Source organism: Mycteria americana, chromosome 3 (assembly GCF_035582795.1).
Source record: "Mycteria americana isolate JAX WOST 10 ecotype Jacksonville Zoo and Gardens chromosome 3, USCA_MyAme_1.0, whole genome shotgun sequence".
In the NCBI taxonomy this organism is placed as follows: Eukaryota; Metazoa; Chordata; class Aves; order Ciconiiformes; family Ciconiidae; genus Mycteria; species Mycteria americana.
The window spans coordinates 10,864,367-10,887,614 of record NC_134367.1 but is presented as its reverse complement, the minus strand read 5'-3'; the positions used below and the strand labels follow the sequence as shown (position 1 = coordinate 10,887,614).

At 43.2% G+C, this 23,248-nt stretch overlaps 1 protein-coding gene and 1 non-coding gene across 2 annotated transcripts in view; both read right to left on the bottom strand.

Annotated features, from left to right (window-relative positions):
• Nucleotides 1-22,871, bottom strand: part of HS1BP3 (HCLS1 binding protein 3) — a 51,824-nt gene extending 28,953 nt beyond the window's left edge. Inside the window, exons 1-4 of the mRNA XM_075497849.1 lie at nt 22,712-22,871; nt 17,473-17,638; nt 8,020-8,227; nt 5,529-5,751 (exon numbers count right to left, since the gene is read on the bottom strand). Coding sequence (XP_075353964.1) covers nt 5,529-5,751; nt 8,020-8,227; nt 17,473-17,638; nt 22,712-22,752 — 638 coding nt within the window. The 5' untranslated portion in view covers nt 22,753-22,871. The remainder of the gene's footprint in view (nt 1-5,528; nt 5,752-8,019; nt 8,228-17,472; nt 17,639-22,711) is intronic.
• A 92-nt stretch (nt 22,872-22,963) lies between these two features.
• Nucleotides 22,964-23,045, bottom strand: TRNAS-AGA (transfer RNA serine (anticodon AGA)). The gene has a single exon. It is a non-coding gene; the product is annotated as a tRNA-Ser (tRNA).
• Nucleotides 23,046-23,248: the final 203 nt, after the last annotated feature.

Here is a 23,248-nt window from a genome sequence, read left to right as displayed (position 1 = left end):
TGTTGCTCAAAGCAATTGCCCATTTCATCTGCAGCCAGAAAAGACCCCGAGTCCGTTAATAATCATCTCCTTACCAACTAAACCCAGCAACAGCAAACCTCTGGCACCAGGGGTGGGTGAGCTTGACCCCAGCAACAACTAGCTACAAGGCTTTTAAAAACTTTTGGCAGCAGGCCCCAAAAAGGTCAGCCCTCACCGGCCCCATCCCTTCCTAGCTATTGTCAGGAGTTAGTTGCATTTGTGTTTATACACAACAGATGCAAAGCTTCCACCTACCCACGTGCCTTTATTCCTCTGGGAAGGCACAAATTTGGATGAGGAGAAGCCACAACGGGAAATCTGCTGAAACAATAGCAAAGGTAGAGAGTGGAGACAGAAGCTCTCCAGGACTCATGAGGAGACAGAAGAGCTCTTGCCTGGGGAATACCCACCTCTGGGCTCTGTGCAGTTTGCCAGGAAAAACCTAGGGCTGAGGGAGGATATGCTGTCACTGAAAGATTTAGGGAGGCAAAGGAAAAAGGACGGAAGGGAGGGAACCGCATGTGGAGGAGAGGCTCCTGCGAGGGCTGCGGAGAGCTGATGGAGGCAGGAAAGGAAAGCAAAGGAAAAGGTGGGTTTTCCCAAGCTGGTGAGCAAATATTACTTCAGAAGTTAATGCAGCTGAAGAAATGCATGCACAGGGCTACTGCATGCTTTAACCCACGAAGCAGTCACACTCCTTTTGCAAAATTGCTGCTGTTTTGTTGAGAGGAACTGGTTCTGAGTCATTTTAATCAGCTGCTGTCTCAGGTTTATTGGAGTAAACTGAATACAAGTACTAAATTCAGTTGTTTTAACTACAAAGTGAGAGGCAAGAGATGCTAAAGTTCTTGGCTTCAACGTACAAACAATAAAACTGCATAGTTCATCCACAGCGGGAGAAGACAAAACCCAATTCAGTTACTGTGATGTCTGTGATGTGTTTTTTAAATTATTTTAAGATTCAGAGCTAGAAATGCCTAACTTGATCCTGCTTGGATCAAGTAAAAAACTAATCCACAACCAGTTGCCTGAATTTCCTACAGAAAGCAAAACCCTAAGGAACCCTCAGGGCAGACTGGGAGCAAACACAGCAGCAGGCAGAAAGCTAACCCCTGTGGGCAGAGCAGCTCAGGGCCATACTATTTTTTTTAGCAGTTCCTTCACACCCTGGGCCTGAGCACAGGAGCTCAGTTCAACAATTCAACTGTTAGGACAGCCCCTGGTGCTCCCCTGGCGTGGGACAACTTGCCTTCTCCTAAACCATCCTAATCGCTGCCCAGGAGGCAGCACAGGCCAGCAGCCATTTCCAGTGGTCATTCTGGATGTAGCAAACATAATCTGGAGGACAGGGGAATGTAACAGCATAGACGTGGCCAGATACTGCCCAGTCAGCCTCAGCCAGCGTGCCCTGGCACGTTGAGCATTGACGCTGCTCAGGATTCCTGCTTCACACGTCTCTCTTCACGCCATGCAAATCTGTTCTCAAACCACTGGCAAATTACACCTTTCTCCATTGCAGAATTTTCAGCAGTATCATCAAGAATATCCTAGCTGCGGGTGAAGAGCTCCTCCATCTCATGGCTGTCTTCCATGCCTCTCCCTTCACAGGATTAGCCTCTTTCGGATCTAGTATTCTTGCTTCTTTCATTCCTGAAGGCATTCCAGTTGGAGATACCCCTGCAATTGTGACTAGCCACACAGTAATATTTTATAATTTACCAGGAAAATCCTTTAAAAGACAGCAGTGTTAAAAGATACTGCACCTCTAAAAACCAAGATGTATTGTCAAAGCACCATGGTAGCCTACTGAGCACTTAAATATATGTTTCTGCAAATGTTGAGATAGATGGATTTAGAGAAGAGTGATAAAGAGCAGTATTGCGCTCACTTTAAGGAGAACAATAGAGACAAAGATAAGTCAATGTAATATTGTCCCTACAATGTGGAGTATAATACATATCTGGTTTCCCACTTATAAAGGGATTAAAACATTTTAACAAAGGGATATTCTAATGATCGTGGCTTACCAGAAAAAAAATAAAAAGAAAAAAAGAGATGCTAACTTTAAAAAAAATAGTTTGGCTATGAGAGCCTTGTGACTTACAAGTCACTGTACACTTACACTGCCAAGAAAAATGAAATAAAGCTAGAAATGTGCCACTGCTACAAAAGTGAGTACACTATATTCATTCCCTGCTGCACAGCTGATGTCAAAGGACCTTCTTACTCGGTATTAGGAGTGCTTGTTCTTACAGGACCTGTACATTCTGTCCAAAGCTGAAAAGATTTCCACAAATGTCCAGCAAAAATTGCAGAGTAACTGGACTGACAGTAACTGACAATACACTGGAATAACAATACTCCAAACTATCAAGAAGGGCAGTGAGAAAAGAGGAGAAGATATACCCCTCAAAAACATATTTCAAATGAATTTCAACAGTGCACCTCACAAATGTAACCTAATTTTGAGCACCCCTTATTCTAGGAAGAACAAGGCCTGGGGCAAAAAAAAAAAAGGAGGAGGGGTGTTAAAAGCTGAAACTTGATCAGAAATATGTATTATTGTTTTTGAAATGTCCCTGATTTGGACAAGAAAAAAAACAGTCTTTCTGTTGTTAAGAATCCCAGGCATGGCCCAAGATCACCCTGCTAACAGAAAGAAAGCTTTTGGGCATGAGAGTCATATAGCAGAGAAACACGAAGTTTGTAGACTATCATTATACCCACAAAAGCTGAAGAGCACAATTGGCAAGTGAGTTGCCCACCAGCCATGAAAGAGCAACTCAGACACAGCCTTGAATGCGAGGGAGAGAATCAGCACAACTGGGATGTCTCCTCCAGGCAAAAGGAACCAGACCATTATGAGCTTCCACCTGGATGATCACCAGCAATACAAAACCAAAAAAAAGGCCCTAGTTTAGCATTTTACCCTTAAGGCCAGTACATTTAACTGGATATCTGGTGGTTCAGCAGCACAGCAGCAGTGCTGGGCCAAATCCAAGTCACAGCCTTCTGCCCCAGGAGGAAAAGTTGTTACCAAATGAAGCGTGCTGACAACATATGGAAGCCTGTGCTACTGGAGCAGTTTCATCCTCGTCCAGAAAGAAAAAAAACCTGTAAGATTATGCCAAACACATGATTCAATTTAGGTCAGGGCTCTGCTACTCAAAGCACCCTGGCCACTGATACTGCTTGGAATGGACTGGCTTCTTTCAGTGCTGACTTTACACCTTTTCAAAAGTTTTTCACAGAGGAAAGGATCGTGGATTTTTTTTTTTAATCTGAATTTACTATACATTAGGGAGCAGTTTACTACTAATCACATTTATCCAGTCTGCATCACCTCCTTTTTTATTCATCCCCATGCCAAAGTAACTTCAAGCACATCTGAAGCACTAATACTGTGAGGCCTCCAAGCTCCCTCTTTAAAGCAGGTAAGCACCTAACATTTTAATGGACATAGAAGACACCCTAAAATGGTCACCCAAGAAATGCCCACCCACTGACAGCTAAGCTCCTGCCTTTGGCCTCTTACCTAGACACCTATTACTAGATGGCATAAAGCTGGGATGTGATGCTTATATCCGATCTGATCTCCATTGATGTGAATTGAAAATATCTTCCATGGAAGCAGGGTGAGTTACAGGAGAATAGAGACAATGTAAAATCAGATTCAGGATTCTCATTTCCACTTTCATGTTTCTGCCTCGACACTGTACATGTGAGATTTATAAAAATAATAATAAATACATATGGACAGGGGTTTTTTATAGATAGCCAATCACTGGTTTAGAGTGAAAAACATCTGACTGCATAACATGTCATGCTGCCGCTCTGTACCAGTAAAGACCATACTTCTTATATAAATGAAGTTATTCTGATTCAGTAAGAATTCTGTTCTCGAAAGGAATGGAAGCAATAAACTAAATGAGGATTAAATACCAGCTCTTGTCATCCTGCAATGCATTAAAAGACCAAAATAATCAAGACTTTCAAATGCTATGTCAAACTGTGCAGAGTAGAAAAGCAAACTTCTTGCTTGTTTTGGCACAGCAAGTTCTTTACAGCTTATACTTGTTTTAAGTCGGAAAATACAACATTGCATTTGCTAACCCAATAGATCATTTTCCTATCCAAAAAAGGACAGCTTCTTTTGTAAACTTACCAACTAAGGACCATTTTGTGGGAAGTACTGCTTTATCTAACTTCTCATTGTAAATAGTTATTTAACTCTTTTAAACTCTTCTTCAACAAAAGAATAATTTTGATGCTGAGTAATTAAGCACATGTTTTGTCAAAAGAATAATATTTAAAGTTTTCTGGTGATATGTAAAGAATTAAATACTTCAAGTAAAAAGGACAATATCTGGAGATCAACAATTACATGTGATTATAATAGCAGGAGCAAAGTCCAAGTGGCGCTTCCAGTATTAGTCATTGTAGTTGACCTGACTTAGTGTGGGAGACTCCAGCTTAGAGCCTGGAGTGAATGATCTCCTTGGAAATGATTCAAGGTAATTGGGAAACACCAAGAGAGGGCTCTGGCTTGTTACTATCAGTTACTGCCTATTGCTATGAAGAAGCATTTTGAAAGCACTGTCTGGGTCCAAGACAAAGAACATTCAGTAGTGGCTGGTGACTATGGGTGGCTGAAACAATTCAGTTGAGTCAGTCAGTGCTACTGAAGACGAAGAACAGCTAAGCCTTTTCCACTTGGGCATCTAAAGCCTGAGACACCCTAAGAAAAGTAGTCACTACTCACGATCCCAGCCACTAAGAAACTAAATTTGCTTCCAGGCTTCAGTAGTTAGAAATGTTTTTGGGAATTAAGTGAGAAATTCCATCTTGAAGTGAAGAAAACAACTGTCTGAAAATTAGCGGACAAGTAAGCAAACCCAGATAAAGCAAACCCAGATACTAACATCAGCAAGCTTTGATTCAATTATTTTTTCTCAAGCTGTTATTGCTTATGTCTCAGGTGCATTTAGCATGTGACACCTTCAGATAACGGAAGAAGGAAAGAAAAGCCTATTTGTGAACATCATGATTGAAATGTGGGCTCTTTTGGTCTTTACGCTGCTATAACTTTACCTCCTTGTAGACACAAGTGAGCTCAGAAGCAGTTCCAGACACTGTAAACACCAGTGTACTCCAGAGTGGCACATCCAATGGACCCTGGTAGCTTTATGTTTTGTGGTGGGACCCTGCAGTATCCAGTAAAATGCCTACTGTAGCTGAGAGTGTTATTGAGGCGTTCACAATGTCCTTCTGTCACTTGGATTTCCTGAGGAATGCACTAAAGAGGCACTACAAAGTCTCTTCCCTCTACTGAGGCATGAACTGCATGCCTCTTCATAAACTGCAGAGGCCTCTCCTCCTCTGTGAAGCTCAGCTGAAAATAGTCAATGTTATAAAATGTTGGGATGAGGGAACAGTGACATAGAACAGCCTTATTTGTTTAAAAAACTAGGCTACAAACTAAATAACAAAGGCACTACCAGCCATACCTCATTATACCAAGAGGGTCTAAATCTTCTTCCTCGTCTTCCTCTTCTTCCTCTTCTTTTCCCCCACCTTTTTTGGCATTTTCCACTGCTGAAAGCTGTGAGATTAAGTCAGGTGTCTTCTCCTCTTTGAAAAAATCCAATGCCTCATTTTCTTCGTCTTCTTTCTCCTTGTCAACAGGAATGTTTTTACCCTTGAAGTCCATGGCACTAGTAGATTTTGTTCCTGCAAAATACAATAATGGATGCAAAACTGAGTACACAGGACAACGACTATGTTTTATTTAATACCTTGCACCTGTTCCTGATGGTTTTATTTGGGGAATGACGGACACGATCAGCTTTTGTGAAACTCTTTCAACATTCCTGTCTGTCCCTTCTATCCACTGATGTGTCATTACGTGTCTGATCTGTTTACTGATTTAAAGTAGTTAAGTAGAGAAAGACAGAGGAAATGAACTTTATCTGAGACATAGCAGCGCATGTCTAATCTGCTTATTTATGTTCCTTCTATAGTCAATAGAAACAATAGAATTTCCACATGGTGATTCATCGCATCCAAATAAAGTTGTCTGAGGAGTTTCCCTCTGAATTGCCTATTTCTCTCCACTGGCTACAGAGAGGCCATAAATACTCCGCTTAGATGTAGGTAGCTAATTTTCACATAGCTAGTAGAGATAAAGTCCACTTTTTATTACTAATTTAATTCATTTGGGCTAAAATTAGAGCTTTGGACAGCATGAAAAAGAGTTTTCACAGCAGCTCTTCAATTTACACTCAAAAAATGAAGCCTGAAGTTCTAACTCCCTTCAGTATGCAACTGAGCAAATTCAGCAAAAAGAAACATGCGATTTGACCAAGTCTTCTCACCATACTTGTTATACACAAAGCCCAGGAGAATGAGGAGAGAACTATTCCTTGCTGTGGAGTCTCTGGACGATCAGGAAAGCAATTTAAAATAATGAGACTAGCTAAAAATAGGCTAGTGAAAACCACGATGGATAAAATTCATGGTTTCATCCTTTTGACTGTTAAAGTTACCTGGCATGGGAGACTCATCTCACCCAGCTTTTCATGCTTGCATTTGCCAAATCACCCAGGGCAGACTTCATTGACTAAATGTGGGTGCCTACACTGAGCAAGTGGTCTTATGCTCCCCTTATAGGCAAGAGAGTGCTGGTCAGGGTAGGAAGTGGATATTAGGATGCTGCTTATCTTGTGCCACGGTCATCTGTGTTTTACCATGTTGATTCCCCCAAACACCGCGACTATGTCTCCAGCATCTGTAAGGAAAGTGTACACAACTAGCTTGAGGATCTGCAGTGTATGTACTGAATTCCACCTGGTTTGGTAGGGTGAGACTTATATTATTCTAAGGCAGATTTTGATGAACAGGTCATATTACTTGCACCCAATCTGTTCACAGTATAAAGACAGTCCAGACTAATTCAGCTGTAGACATGTGCACCACGGTTAGGTTAATCAGCATGCAAAGGTTAATCAACATGAATTCTGAATTCCCTGTGCAAGGGGTCTACTTTCAAGAGCACACTGCCAGGGAAAAAAGAAAAAAAAAATCCAAAACGTTATTAGCAAAATAATTTTGCCAAATATCACGCAATTTTGCCCCCCTTGACTTTAGGAAGCTGCCAGTCTCACAGAACTTCTAATCTCTCCACACTTGACACTTTTGCAAAATCGGCTGTTCACACATGGTGACTTGCTAGCACCTTGCAACTTCACTTCCTTAAAACTAATGCTACACTGAGAATCTTCCTGCACAGCACAGGCTGGAGTATTCCCTGCTCAGCAGCTCTCCGCTGAATTAAAAGCAGAGAGCCCATCTGTTCCATTCATTCATTGACTCCCTGCTATGCCTAAGGAACATAAGAAAGGAACTATATGAATCACTGGAAGAGGCAACAAGAGCTGGACATGAGGCTAAGGAAAATAAAAGATAATAATAATTAAAAAAAAAGCCAGAGAATGGATTTAACTAATGAAGAATCTGCCTTTTATTCAAATCTTTCTCAGGATCAATAATTCGCTTTAGGACCCTCTTCAGCAAGGCCTAGCAATTTTATTAGGAATTAAAACCAGACAAAATGTGGAACAGTTGATCACTAAGGGAAACCCTGCACTGTCCCTTTAGGGTCCATCTCTCCACTGACAATATATGATTATTTAGCCTTCTAAGCTTAGGTGTTCTGAATCACAGCTTAGGTATATGCCTAAGGGAAAACAGAGGTGGTGGGATAGATATCTTCAAAGTGAGCATTGTGGTATCAACGCTTCTGAATGAGGCATGTGTCTACTGAGAAGAGGAGAAAACTAGCAAACATGAGTATGCACCACTGTAGATGCACAAGAGGATATTTTCAGTGACAGCCTTTATTCTGGCATTCTCTAGTTTCCAACTACCTGAGTCAAGAACTTAATAACGTGTTTATCAAGCACATTCATGAGAGAGGGGACACTCACATCTTTTAGTTACCTAAAAATTCCAGTAACTCAGGACTCGTTGCTAGATCCTCATCTTTTGAGATGAATTTCATGATATCATTGAACATAGCTCTTCGTTCACAGATGTCAGATTCCCCCACGAAGAGAACTTTTCTAGGCAAGAGCGGAAGAGAAGCATGTGGATATCGTGCTGCCAGTCTCTGGTAGAGCTCTTCTATCTCGCTGTACTTCTTGGAAACCTGCAATGAAATACACTGTCTGGGTAAGTTTCTTTACAGGTGAGACATGAGCAGCAAGCAGCAGTTTAAGCGCTGTGAAACATTAATCCTGGAAACTGAAGTGGAAAAACATGTATTACCAAGGAGCTTTACATATAGCCTAGTAAAAGCCTGTTATCTACACAGTGAATCCCCAAGCATTGTTGCTGGTCTTTTAATTCTGTTATTAAAATCCGCTCCCTAATGGAATTGAAGTTCAATGCCAGATACCCAGCGTCCATTTGTCTGACTCATCAACTAATGAAATACTGGGAAGGTCATTGCTCCAGGTACTTTTCTCTGACAGCAAAAATCCTTGTCCACTAAAAATGAGCTATATGATGCCCAGCCCTGAGAGACAGGAGAGAAGAGAAGACATTTCTCTGATGGAGAAAGCAGCCCAAATCTTTTCACCATTGAGCCAGAAGACCCATTTCTCAGCCCTAGTGGGCTTCAGTGCCCTTCTTGCTGTTAAGGCCTAAAACACTGGCACATTTGCTGCGCTGCAGAGCACCTAATACAGAAACCGAAGGGCAAAGACCTCAGCTGACCCCTGACTATTCAGTTTATCCATGAGAAAATAAAAGCCAACAACTTGGCCATGGCCTACAGGTTCTTATACAGGGAGAAGATGCCAACGGTGAATGGAGTCATTCCTTCTGCGGACAAAGACAGGAAGCCTGAGGAGAAATAAGGCCCAAGATATTACAAGGAAAGCAATAACCATGGGAACACTGGTTAGAAATGGGGTGGCTTCTATACCACGTTAAGTTTTGAATTCAGTACCTTAAAAAATCAACACACAAAACCCACACACAAACAAAACACTATCTTTTAACTGACGTTAGAGGCATAATGGGGAGTGACTGTCATGCTCTGTGACTGTGGTATTATACAGACGACATATTCATCTTGGCCCTCCACGCCCCCCTAATCTGTTAATGTGTTTCAACAAATACAGAGTTAGATTAAAAAAAACAACCCCAAAAACTAGTGCTAGTGGGGTGCGTATGGGACAGATCCTCTACTGGGCTTCAGTTCTTATCCTCCTGTAACACGTGTTGGTGAACTCTAGTGGAGTGAATTCTAATTAATACTGCCACATAAAAGATGGAGAGACTCAAGCACCACATCTTGGGATGGAAGAAGGCAGAGTTCTTCCACCAACACAGTGATAAAAGAAAGTCAACCCAACAAAAAGCACAGAAGTAGAAGGGAAACAAGTCATAGATTAATCCAGAATCCATAAACTGCATCTATACTCCCAAACTAAACAGTATCAGGGCATATTCCCAGGCACTGGAACCTGAGAGTGTCTTTTAGGAACCTTATAGCGTCTACTGGTACCTGACAATGCCTGGCACAATTTTGACTCTGGGTAGCTAGCACTGCCCCAGATAATTTTTCAGCCCAAGACTTAGCCTGGTGCAGAGACCACTCAGTAGCCAGTTTGGGTACCAATGCCCACTGTAGATGGTAAGAAAGTTGCATACTATGGAGGCAGCCAGACTGTGCTAGCTGCCCTCCAGGCCAGAGAACAGGTCCTGACATTAACAGACACACCTCAACTAGTTTACTAAATTAGATATAGGTATAAAGAGCAATAACCACCTTAGCTTTCATGCTTCCCTGCCTTTTGCAGTAATTATCAACCAAGCTAGCTGATTTGAAAAGTATTTGCATTTCAGTTGTACAATGTTCACTATGGGTTCATCGTCCAGTCACAAAAGGCAAGCAGCTCTACAGGAAAGATCTGAAACACAAAACTAAACCTGAGTCAACAGGGGAAGGAAAAATGAGAATTTTAGACTTGTCTCCTGTAAGGAACACAGGTAAGTGTGAGCAACAATATGCCCTGCATGCAGGGTCTGACATGCAATTCAGCAGCCAAGCATTAAAGTGATGGCAATAAAGAGATGTTCCCAGAATAAGACAATCCTCCCTTTGAAAGATACCCCAAAAGAGAGAGGAAAGCAATTCTGGAATTTCTGAATTGCTGTACATTTCGAGTTTGCTAGGTCCCAGTAGCACTCTGAACAGGGTACGATACCAGAGCCCCTCCCAAAAACACTGTGTAGGCACAAATGTAAGGGCAGTGAGGAATTCACTGGTACTTTTTCAAAAGAATAAACAATATTACTTTCCACCCAGAAAAAAAAAAATCAAGTCCGATTTGTGAAAAATGTTTAACATCTAATTAATTTCAATAATAAATAACAAATTAGTGTCTGAAAGCATTACAAGAGAGCAGCCAATCAACAAGACTATGCCAAAACAACTTTAAAATACTCAAAAAATAATACTGAACTGAGACATACAAACTTATTTCTTTCCTCACTTAATTTTCATTCCTCCTCTACCAAACTCTAAATTATTCATAAATCTCAATTTATGTCTAATTACACCATTGAACCTAAAGTAAATGCACACCCTCACATCCTATCGCTAATTGAGCCTTTGTGAATCTGCGTGGGCTTTGAACAACACCACCAACCATAACACGCGACACAGCATACAAAGTGTGATAACGCTAAACCCAGAGCATACTAATCTGCTACCCAAACGCCTGCAGCACACCACGCCAGCTAATATCCAACAGTGTGGGGATGCCCTCTGCTGGGATAACCTACCACACAGGCAAGATGTTAAACCTCCAGCCTAAACCATTCCCCACTTACCTAAGCCCAATGCTGGCCCCTGCCAGCCCCTGCCAGCTGAGGCTCTTCGCCTGCCGTCCCTCTGTCTCAAACCCTGGCTGCCGCTGGCTCCTCTACATCCTCACTCAACACGACTGCCATCTTTACCTTGGTTTTGGTGCTGGAAATGCAGCAGTAAGAATGGCTGAATCCAACAACCTCAGACTGATGCATTTAGAATCACAGAACGGTTTGGGTTGGAAGGGACCTTTAAAGATCATCGAGTCCAACCCCCCTGCAATGAGCAGGGACACCTTTCACTAGAAGAGGTTGCTCAGAGCCCTGTCCAACCTGATCTTGAGTGTTTCCAGGGATGGGGCATCCACAACTTCTCTGGGCAACCTGTTCCAGTGTCTCACCATCCTTATAAAAAATTACTTCCTTATATTCAATCTAAACCTACCCTCTTTCAGTTTAGAACCATTGCGCCTTGTCTTGTCACTACAGGCCCTGGTAAAAAGTCTCTCTCCATCTTTCTTTTAAGTTCCCTATTTATAGTGAAAGCCTGCAATAAGGTCTCCCCAGAGCCTTCTCTTCTGCAGGCTGAACAACCCCAACTCTCTCAGCCTTTCCTCACAGGAGAGGTGCTCCAGCCCTCGGATCATTTTTGTGGCCCTCCTCTGGACCCGCTCCAACAGGCCCATGTCTGCCTTGTGCCGGGAACTTGAGCTGGATGCAGCAGCACAGAGGGGCCTTACACAGCGCTGGCCAGGTCTCGCAGAGTGTATTTTCTCAGGTCGAGTCCCATACGCCACCCAGAACGTTCTCACACCTCTCCAGTCTGGAAGCACTGCTTTGCAGTGACAATTTTGGACTCTTTCAATTTGACGTCCTCTGGCAATTTTCCAGGAGAAAGGTGTATCAGCATGTAACAAAATTAAATCTTGCTTTTCCTGGTTACCGCTCACAACCCCTCACAACTCACAACTTTGAAAAGAGTCAATGGATCCTGTGGCCCAAAATGTCAGGTTAAAAAAAAAAATCTGCTCTAAAATACATTTTATCATTCCTATTAAGTATACAAAGTCCTATTTGATTAATATCCAACTATTTTTCTTCTGCTGCCTGTAACTCCTTTAGGTCTTGATCTTGCAATTATCCTCTCCCCCTCCATGCCTCTAACTGAACTCTGTGAATACTGTTGAGCTAAACCCCCACCACCTGTAAGTCATCCTGAGTGCACACACTTCAAGGAGTTCTGTCAAGTCACAATATCAAAGGCTTAATCTACTTCACTTCAAAAGAGTTAATCATGCAAATACAGCAAAGCATGTGCATATTTGCCAGGTCAAGACCCTATTTGCCTGTAACAATTAACATCCAACATAGAACTGAAAGAGAGACAGGGATGGGTTGAGTATTTTTTGCACCAGGAACAAATAAGTAAGTTGAATATGATCAAATATAGCTAGAAGGTTAAGAAAACCACTGGAAGTTCAAAGTGAAAGCCTGAAGTTTGCTGCTAATCCCTCAAATCTTATGCATGTGCCTTGGCCCCTTCTTCAGGAGAACCTCATGCACGAAAGTACACACACCAGAATGCCTGTAGGATATGAGCCTGGGACTCTCAGATGTGCATAGGAAAATTTGATCCCATTCGGGATTTAATGCCTCCTTTCCCTAGGCTCCTTTTAATGCTCCATTTCTGACCTCAAACTTGTCTTCATATGCTTTATATTTACTGCAAGGATTTCAATGAAATGGAGGCCTCAGATAGAGCTAACTCAAGCCCTTTGGCCAGCCAATGCACACTAGTGAAGAGCACTCTTGATTTTATAGTATTACATGAAATACTTAATGGCTACTGTGACTTTCTTCTTAGAAAGCCCACTTCTTAACACTGTCACAAAATGGAGGTACAGTAACATTGTCCTTTATAGAACCACCAGCTTTGGATTCAGGAATCAAAAGCGTCACTTCTCATAGAGAGCACAAACCCAGCTTTCACTTGTAGACTCCCAATTCAAGCCATACCAGAATTAATGTTGCTTGGTGACCTCATGGGTATGCATTATGGTAGATTTTAATTACATGACCACATGCTGTTCTTCCCACCTGTTCTGCCCAGCAGAAGAGCAAGCACTCTAATATTTCTTTTTAATCAACATGAATTCTTAATGGTTCCTGAACCTATTGCTACACTGAGTAGGGATTCCTCCCCTCCTTCCCCCCCATCACAAACATTGTAATGTGAAGGAATTTATCTTCACAACACACCGGTATGATCAGGAAATAGCAACTCCAACGCACAGATTTTGAGGCCCACAGAAAGAAGGCCAACATATGCAAACAGGCAATGATGAAGACATAGATGAATACACACCCACATACTTACACGCCCTCATTGTATGAGAGGAAGACAGTTCTATAGTAAATTCCTCCAAAAAATGTGCTGTGCCTGTCAAACACCAGTAGTTATTTGTTCAGCTTTAAAAAAGAACAAACTTGACTAACAGAAGTAACTTGTAAAAAGGAAGCAATTAAACTGGGCACAGATAGAAAGAGAAGGCACTATAGGCTGGGGGGATTTTTAATAAGGCTGGGAAGAGCGAAGTTAATTGCTACAAGAGGTAAGGTGTGGCTAGAAGAAATGCATTTAAGATAAATAAAGCCTTTTCTTCTTCTCACAGAAAATGGCAGATCTACAGGCAATAATTAAATATCACCTTTGCAGCAGTATCTCTGATGCAGTACCAAAGATAAAACCAATTTCACTCTTTCAATAGGGCAAGAGTATTCTGACCTTTGAAAGAAATGCAGCTGAATTTTCCTTTGGTTAACAAATATAACCTCAAGGTTAAGCAGTTCTACAACCCATTTGTCCTACTTTACAAATGGCATTTTTTTAATTAAAAAATCGCTCCAGTTTCTAAGAATTTAGATCTGAAAGTCAGAAGTAAATTTCTTCTTCTGTTAATGCTTCACAAACGTTTCAATTAGAAACACTATGATACTGCTTTTGCATAGTCCCATTAAGGCTGGGGAACAGGGAACTCTGGATTGCTCAGACCCACACTAAAGGCTAGTAACTCCACAGGTCAAATATGAAATCTCTTTTTGCTGTTCATCTGGTCTTGGTCATAGCCCCTTAACATATCGCGATCCAGTGTGGTCTAAATCGCAGCCCAGAGATCACAGTTACCTTAGAGGACGCTTCTGTCCCGCTCACCATCTTTCTCCAGGGGATACAGAGAAGCTATTTGAGCCATAAATGCTGCTCAATCACATCGCTGCCTGCAGTTGCTCACAGCCTAACGCACAGAAAGCCAGTTTCGCTGCTGCCACCTAGGGCATGAGAGCGTGGAAGGCAGTCACTTCAACTGCAAGCAGGGGGAAGAACAGCTAGACAAGGAAAATCAATTTAGCTAATATTTCAGGGAGAGAAAGAAGGGAAGGAGGACGAAGAAAAAGAAAGACAAAGGGTCTCAAAACACAGACCTGGCTCCTGAGGTAGCCAAATTGGATTAATGTATCCAGAGCCAATGAAAATCCTACCACGCCTACCTGTCTTCTCTAACCTACCTGTCATCTCAGCACTGTGACACTGGTTCCTTCCTTCAGCCTCTCAAATTTGATAATTTCAACAGTAGCAAAAATAAGTTCCCTCTCCCATCCTGCTCACATACTTGAGAAGGCAGAACAGGCACAGAGTTGTTTCTTTTTCCTCCTTCAGACGTCTGATCTCACTCCCCTTTGCTGTACTAATTTGATGTGTTTGACCTGCTGTCCAACATAACCTCCTTCTTCTCTGCTGTTCCCCAGTCGCCTGGCTCTCTTACATTTCACCTGCAAACTCTCTGGGGAAGGGTCGTGGTTCTTGTTTGTGCTGGTACAACATCCAGCAGAACAGGGCACTACGCAGACACTACGGGTGCAACTCACCTGACCTGGCAGCCACAGGGTTGGGATTTGCCTCCAGGTTAAGACAACTGCCTACATGCAGGAGATGTCTCAGCTCTCATGACGGTCAGATACAGTCACTACATTTTGGCAAGATGCAACTGAAACTCAACTCATCTGAACACAGGCAGCTAGTGGTACCTTGGATGGTGTACTGTATCTTACCTCACTCTGTTCCAGGGCGGTGCCAATGCCTTTATGTCCTGTGTCACATCTGCCAGCCCTGTGCAGACACCTGGCATAACTTAGGGTTTCTCAAATGGTACTAGCTGTGTATGTTATGCGAAGTGGATTCCCGCACAACTGTAGATGCTCAGCTACATTCTTCTCAACAGTACTGCACTGACTAGGATGGGAGCTTAGAAATCCGCAGCAAATGCAGACATCTAATCATAGAGAGCAGATTGTTCTGCCTAAAGACAGGCATCTCATGCCATCTGAGATGCTTTGGGATATCCAAGGGGCTTGCATGCGGCAGGCAAATATCACACAGGACCTATGGGAGACCCACAACCTTCTAAAGGCTAGGTGGAAAACCCCAGCTGCCAGTGGTATAGACAGTGCGCTGTGTGCAATTCAATTGAGCATTTTAGCCTGGAGTTGAAGCCCCCTGCCCCAGCTGTCTAAAATGTAAAATGCTTTCCCTTTATGGTCAAAGGAGAGAGGCATTTCCAGAGGATGAGTCACCTCATTCCCCTTCTCCCCATTGACCATAAAAGCAGGGACAGACTCAGATTAAAATATCCAATTTACAGAGAGATAAGTTAGGACAGGTGAATCCCTCTGTTCCTTCCAGTAATACATACAGAAAAGACTCATCGGAATGAATGGATGCAAAGCATCCATCCTCCAACCTCCAAGCTCAGGGTTTTAAATTACTTTCATACACCAAACTATATAATATATCAGACTTAGTCTGCTGAAAAAAAAAGTATCTGATGAGATAAATGTTATTCCCGTCAGACTACACCAGTTTTCTTCTTCATGAAGAATGAAATGTCAGGAGGTCTGACCAGAGAAGGAATCAGATAGGTTCATTTCACTTGAGAAGAGCAACTAAGTGCTGAAAATCCTCCTAGAGAGAGTGGACATGGGAACAGACGATCTCAGCAAGCAAGGGAGCCACAGTAGGAAGTCTGTTTCTCCTCTTTATAGACAAGCTGATTTTATCTACTTTTTCTTAAGTGAAGCAAAATGTTAGATGACAATAGGTCAGTGTAACATCTCGGGTTTAGTCAGGTTCTTTCTTGCACAGAGCTGGATGGAAATATTACATAATATAAGCAGGCATTGCTGCAGAAAAAAAAAGCGATTCCACATCCCCTTTCTTATTTGCCCATATCTGGCCCTTCCGCTGTCCTAAAACAAACTTTAATGGGGCTACGCAACTCCCAGGCTGAAGAAACAGGTGTAAATTAGTACTAAATAACAAACCCCCAAATACCCATTTTTAGCCAGGACCAGTTCCACAGCTGACATTACAGAATAGCCACATGACACTGGCACACAGAAGGAAGCACTGCAGGAGCGAGAACAAGCAGTTAGGGACAAGGAAGGAGAAGAGAACAGACTCTTATGCCAGCATTGCTGCTTTTACCATGAAGTTATATATAGCATAAGAAGTGCAATAAAGGAATGACATCTCCTCACCATGCACCTCTTCACAACACTGGCAGATGTGGCTTTATCTGCAAATCAGACTGTGTAAATATCCATTTATCAGCTATCACCTACGAAGCATGAGTTACACTAGGGCTAATGGTCTACCAGGTAACCATGCACTCACATCACTCCGACATTACAGTTATCCCCAAAACATCTGAAAAGAGCAAATGTTCACAGCATGCAACACGGTGCATCCCTTTAGAGTCCCTTTATAGTCAATGGACAGAGAAATGCACTTCTTGGGAGCGGTTCAGCAGACAGCTAAAACAGATCAAATGAAATGTACCCTAAATGCACCTTTTTCCACCGACTCAATAGATAGTCCCAGGTGAGACAGCTCAAATGAACATGCACACGCTATAGATGACTTAAAGCAGGTGAAATAAATCTCATGTGCTATGATTTCAAACCTTTACTCTGCATGTATCATGAAACAGACAATCCAACTCAATAATGTTTTATACAGACACTTCCTTGTAAAACTCTCTTACTAAGGATTTTAAAGAACATATAAAGGCTAATAGATCAAGGCTAATAGGTCAAGGCTAACCTACTACAAGGTTAATTCCTCTTATTGACCCACATGATTCTTCCTCTATTCAAGTAAACTATCATATATTTATTTCATGTTTATGTACCATGTCCCAGTGCTGATACATATATCAAAGAAACTAATTTTGTAGCAGGGCTTCTAAAACGCTTCATTGGTTTCTATTTGTTGACCCATAATACAAAATGCCTTAAAGGCAACAACAAACAGTCATTGTTGCTTTGACCTCCTGGAATAAAAAGTTCAATTAATATATGTATAATACTCCTATTGCAGAAACGGTACAGACTGTGTTGTCCTGCCAAGGACCTTGACCCAGGGAGGCTGTGATGACAAAGTATCTGCTACATCAGGACCAAAATAATCACAGTTAAGTAAGAAACTTATCACTAATACAGCACTGATTAAACATTTACCATAAATTGAACTACATCTTCAGGCTTGTGCTTTGCTGATTTGAAGGCAGCCAGTCGAGTAACAGCGACAATGTGATACTCTACGTGTCCAGACATCATCTTCCCACGGATTTCCTGGTATTCCGGCACTGACAAATCCAGCCCTGTGTGTGTATTCTGAATTTGCCTAGGGAAGAAAACACATGCAGAGTTCAGGCATTGGCACAAAGACTTTTAAGCGACCCTCTCCAAGGATCCAGTTCAAAGCTCAAGAAAACTCAGTGCAAAGACTCCCATTTCAACAGCACACCAGACAGAACCTACCCCACCACTGTTCCTACTCTGCAACAATACAAATTTGGACATGGCCTGCTTCCTATATTCTATCCCAAAGCATCTGCCACTGGCCACTGCAGACAAAATGCCAGGAATGTAGCATTTTTAGGAACAGAAGATGGGGATTCATTGAGAACAGGACTTCACTCACAGGAGTGCAAGGTGCTGTCCTACCCAGCAGGGCAGATGAGATCTCTCATCACAGCTTGTTTTGAAGCAAAGGTCTGTTCACTACAATTCTCACCAAGCCCTATCCACCTCTCCTTTGTCTTAGGACACCCCCAGGAATGGCAGAGACAATAGCTGAAAGAGACCACAAAAGGAAGAAGGAGCTTGCTTGAGTGCAGGGACAATGTGAGATTTGTAAGAGCCAACCAGGGAACTAGATTAAAGTCTGAAATACAAAGAGAAGTTGCTGGAGCAGACTGCTGGGCCAACCACACAGTTTCCATCTGTGGAAGTCCTTGAGGAAAATTAGGCAAACACCCATCAGGACTGAGCAAGTTGAAGGAGTACATGACCTCTTTGAGCTGCCTTCTGGTCTTGACTGTCTGACTGACAGTCTTGTTGCCAAATAGCAGAAAGGGTACACTAGCTAAAGTATCTCAGCTTTCTCACAGAAAATCCCACTGGAAACAAAACCACCTGTCCTTTCATAACCAGTTAAGGTAGACAAAGAATCACAGCATTAACCTCCGAGAGCTGCCAACAGTCAGAACCACCCATGGCTCCTCTTGGAGGAAAATGGAACAAAGGCACTGCTGCTGCAGTTACTCAGTGCATTTTCTTCTCCTGCCAGCTTCAGATCCACCGAACTGTGCCATCACCTTCCCCCTGGATTCCCACCCAAGGAATTATTTATGACATTTTTGCAAGAGGAACACCAGGATCGTATTAAGATAAGGGTAAGACCAAGCAGCTGCTGTTGGGGCACAAGAGAATGGTATGTTTAACGAAATAAACAGTCTGTTTCAATAGACTGGAAAACAAAATTGATCAGAGATCTTTTCCCCAAAGTTACCCCCATGCCAAGCCACAGCACACTCACTACTGTTGTCACTGGAACCAAATACTCTGCCAGAAGCAGAAAGAGGTTTATCATCCAGAGCATTGAATACTCTCTGAACACATTTCCGAGTCCGTCCTTCCTATGTGTGAATGTTTTTTAATGAAATCAGCAGGGACTGTTGAAAAAAAGCAATTTTCTTTTCATTAAACATTTTTTCTGCCTTTTTTTTTTAACCTTAGCCACATAGGGAATGTCAAGTCCCAACCTCCCTGGACTTCCTGGATTGCAGGCGTCTTGTGGAATTCTTGCCTCTTTCTTTAGGAAGTTTAGATTCATTAACACAGGTGCCCTTTCACCTAAGGATACATGAGGCGTACGAACGTAAAATACACTTTAAAGAGGCTTAAACAACCTAGTTTCAAACAAAGTTTCAAAAGGCTCCTCTCATCATGTCAAAAGTTGACCAGTTCTTTTGAAACTTGAGTTTTCCCAAGAAGACAACCTCTGAATCTCCAACGCAAAACTGAAAAAAATGCTTTTTAAAGAGAGTATCTCGAGAGTTCTTGATAAATCAGATAGCAACAAACAAAGGCACAGGCCCAATTTTGTACCCAGTCCTCTTTGCAAACCATGTTTAAAACATTAGGGCTTTAACAACAGCTCTACCATTGCCAAGATTTTATACTGTTTGCTCCAATTCTGTTCTCATTTCCTGCCAGCCAAGGACTTGACTTTACACTAACAGAGAAAATTTTGTTCTCAGTTACACGTTGTCAGGCTGTAAACACAGAATCAATAGTGCTTATGTATAAATACATAGGTGCCTGGCTTTCACACAGCGGTCTGTCGAACCTGTAAGTAAGAGTCATTACCTGAAGTGTTGTCTCCTTCAGTGGCAGCAAAAAGCTGGCTTGAAGGACACCTGCCAATAAAATCAGCAGTTTTTGGGGTTTTTAGAATATATCTGCAGCAGAGGAAATGCTTTCCAGATGTGCAGTCACTCAAAAGTTGTGACTGCAGCTATGACAGCAAAAAGGTCTGTTGGATGGTACTCAGGAGTGACTTACTTCTGTTAACATGGCCACAGAGTATAAATGACAAATTAACCCGCTTTTCACCTCTGATGTAAACAAAAGGAAAAACCATCAGTAAACCATCCTTCCCGAATGGCCTTATTTAGCTTAAAACACCAACCACGTACAGATGTTCTGAGATGACACAACAACAACTTCACTGTAAGAGCTGCTGCATCAAAGAGTTCTAAAAATGTCGTTAAGTTAGTAAGTACCTTACCTGCACCTGGGGCTTTTCTTTTAAAGTTGTTAAAAGTCTCAGCTAAAATGACTGTAATGGAAAGCGATTAGAGGTAGGGGGAATAGCTACATTTTTGTTTGTTTGCTTTAGGCCTTCTGATCACTTTCATTATCATCTCTTACACGAAACCTACCACTATTATCTCTTCCATAGCAACAGGATTGTGTGTTTTTTTAAACACAAAAATGATTCTAAACCAACAGAAATTAGCAGGGAGGCTGAGACAGATACGGCATAATATCCAAAGTGCACACTAGTTCTTGAAATGCCTTAGTTTCAAAATAAGCAGCCCCCAGTGTTTTAATTCATTCGAGACTGTTATTGTTGTTATTCAAAACGGAAGCAGCACCTACAAATCCCAAGACAGAATATAGTTTCATTGCATTTTTCACATGTAGTTATTTTTACACTAGTAGCATTAAAAAAGAAGCAACAAGAGAAGGCTGGTTGTTTAAGTCGGACACAGAGGTTTATTGCTTCTACTCCTTATTTAAATCTAGCTCGTGTATCTGTAAGTTACACTTTTGCTTACAATACAGACTGCCCAGGGGAGACTTGGGCACATGGTTAACCTTCCTAACATGAATTGCTTCACCTGAACACAACGAGACCATTCATACTAGTAACACTGTGCTTGCACAATCAGATCATGCGGGATCGGCATGGGACAGAGGAAAGGGAGACTATGTGAAGATCAGCTGAACAGAGCAGTTTCCACGGTTCACAGAATAGCCACTGGTTTTCATTCCTGTCTTTTGATTTGCTATAATGTAGAGGATTTGTATTTTAATTAATCTGCTTTCTGTGCTGAAAGGCCAAGATGGGAGAGAAGGGAAAGCAGCCGTTGCTAAGCGAGAAAGCAAAGTAAGGGATGCAAGGGCTGTGACCAGAGAAACTTTATTCCAGTGTCCGTGTGGTCAGGAGAGCGGACTCTGCACTTTCTGCCTCAATAAAGTCAGCCCTATCAGCAGCACCCAGCTCCAGCAACCTCTGCCCACAGGGGACCAAATTGTGACGACCCAGGTCATAGTAAAAGGAGAAAAAACTTGTACAACTAGTTTATTGATTAAGTGAAGGCAAAATATCAGATACAAATTAGCCAGCGAATATTTTTATTTCCCTGTATAGTCTAACTACAAATATACAGATTATTATTTATTTATATCACCATAACAACTAGGAATCCTACTCCCAAAACCAGTATGGATAAAGAGTGAAAAAGGCCACAACTATACAACTATCTTATTTCACAAGCTATAAAATATATTCACTTCCTAAAGCCTTAATCCCACACATACATATATATCCAATTTTATCACTGAAAGCATTCCAATATCAGTGGAACAATTTGCAAGTGGTAAAGTCTATTGACTGTAGAATAAATCCAGGTGTTCAGATTTCCATTTCCAAGGCTAAACATAATATAAAGTCAGTCCCACAAAACATGTATGTGATTTAAGTCAGATATGTTTGAGGGTTCAAGGCCACTGCTCCAAAGGAAGTCAGGCCCTGATATAGCCAAATATTTAAGGATTAAAATAATGACTTTGAAGTTAATGTGATTGAAATAGTTTCTACTTATGTCCTAGGAAGTACGTGCAAGAGTCAGGACCTTGCTGAATCAACACTTCTGTTTCTCATGTCACATGTGATAGGGAACTGCTTCCATGTGGTCTCAAATATCTTGCAGGGGTAAAAACCAGAGAGAAATATCTCTATCATTTCTCTATAGATTGCCACAAGTGTTTTCTTCTTGAGGCATTTCTCTTGAGGGTCCATTTGCCACATCTAGGAAAATACAGGTTTTAAAAATTCGATGCAACTGAAAACAGTGCCGCTGCACTCACTTAGTGCACGGTTTCAAGAATGTGGGAAAACAGAATAAACTTATTTTGCCCATCCCCGGCCTAACTTCAAGCCAGACGGGCTCCCCGTGGCCTGGGGACACGAGGATCGGGGCGCAGGGCATGGCGGCAGGGAACGGGGGTCAGCCAAAAGCACTGACAACACCACGCCTCAAAGACACCGGCGTACACTTCAGGACGAATTTTAATGTCTTCTGACCCACCTCGAAATACTGACAAGGAAAACACGTTTCCGGAGGGTGGGAGCACACGTTGCGTCCCCGGCAGTGTCAATGTGGAAGGGAAACGACCCTAAGCTACCACAGGAGGAAAGGACCAGACGGCCGGTGTTACACACGACGGGCCAGACGACGCCAGGGGTCTCTCCCGGCTGTGAAATGCCAAACATCTCGAGGAAACGCAGACATCCGCAGTGTCCTGGGGGCAAACCCACGCACCAGCAACCCGCCGCCCACCTCGGCCTCGCCTCAGCTCCGCCACCGCCCTCAGCGCCCCCTCGGCGCCTGCCGCCCCGCGGCCTCCCCTCAGCGCCTGCCCCGAGGTCCCCGTGAGGCGCCGCCCGCCGCGCTCCTTCCCTTCCCCGGGCGGCGCCCGCCCCCGGCGCTGCGGGGACGGCTGCGCGGGCCCGTCCCGCAGAGGGAAGGCCGCGGCGGGCGGCTCCGCGGCGGCAGCGCCCGTAGCGGCTGGCGAAGTTGAGGAGGGCGGCGGGGTCGCTGCTCTCTGCCCTCCCCGGTACCTGGTGGTGACCAGCACGGCGGGCGCCGGGCTGTGCTGCATGGCGCGGGGAAGCGGCGTCGCTCCGGATCGGCGCCGGCCCGGGAGGAGAGGCCACGTCCGGCTGTCACGGGGTCCCGCCTCCCGTCCCTCGGGCTGGAAGCGGCCGCCCTGCCGGATGTTCGCCGCCGGGCGGCCTTGGTGCAAAACGATCGCTGGGAAGAGCGGGGTGAGGAAAACGTCCGGGCCGGGGGAGAAAAAGAACAACCCGGTTCGTAGTCGGCAGGATTCGAACCTGCGCGGGGAGACCCCAATGGATTTCTAGTCCATCGCCTTAACCACTCGGCCACGACTACACCGACGAGCAGCTTTCCTCACACGGAAGCTCCACTAATTCACCCTCCGCGCCCTTTCTGTTTGCTTTACGGGACCAAAACGTTTCCCCCAAGTCTCGGCGGCATCCGTGTGCCCTCCTCCTAAGTGGCAACAGCTCGCACGCATCCACCTGCCTTAAAACAATCGGCACGATGCTGCTGGAGAGCGTTAGCTTTAATAAAAC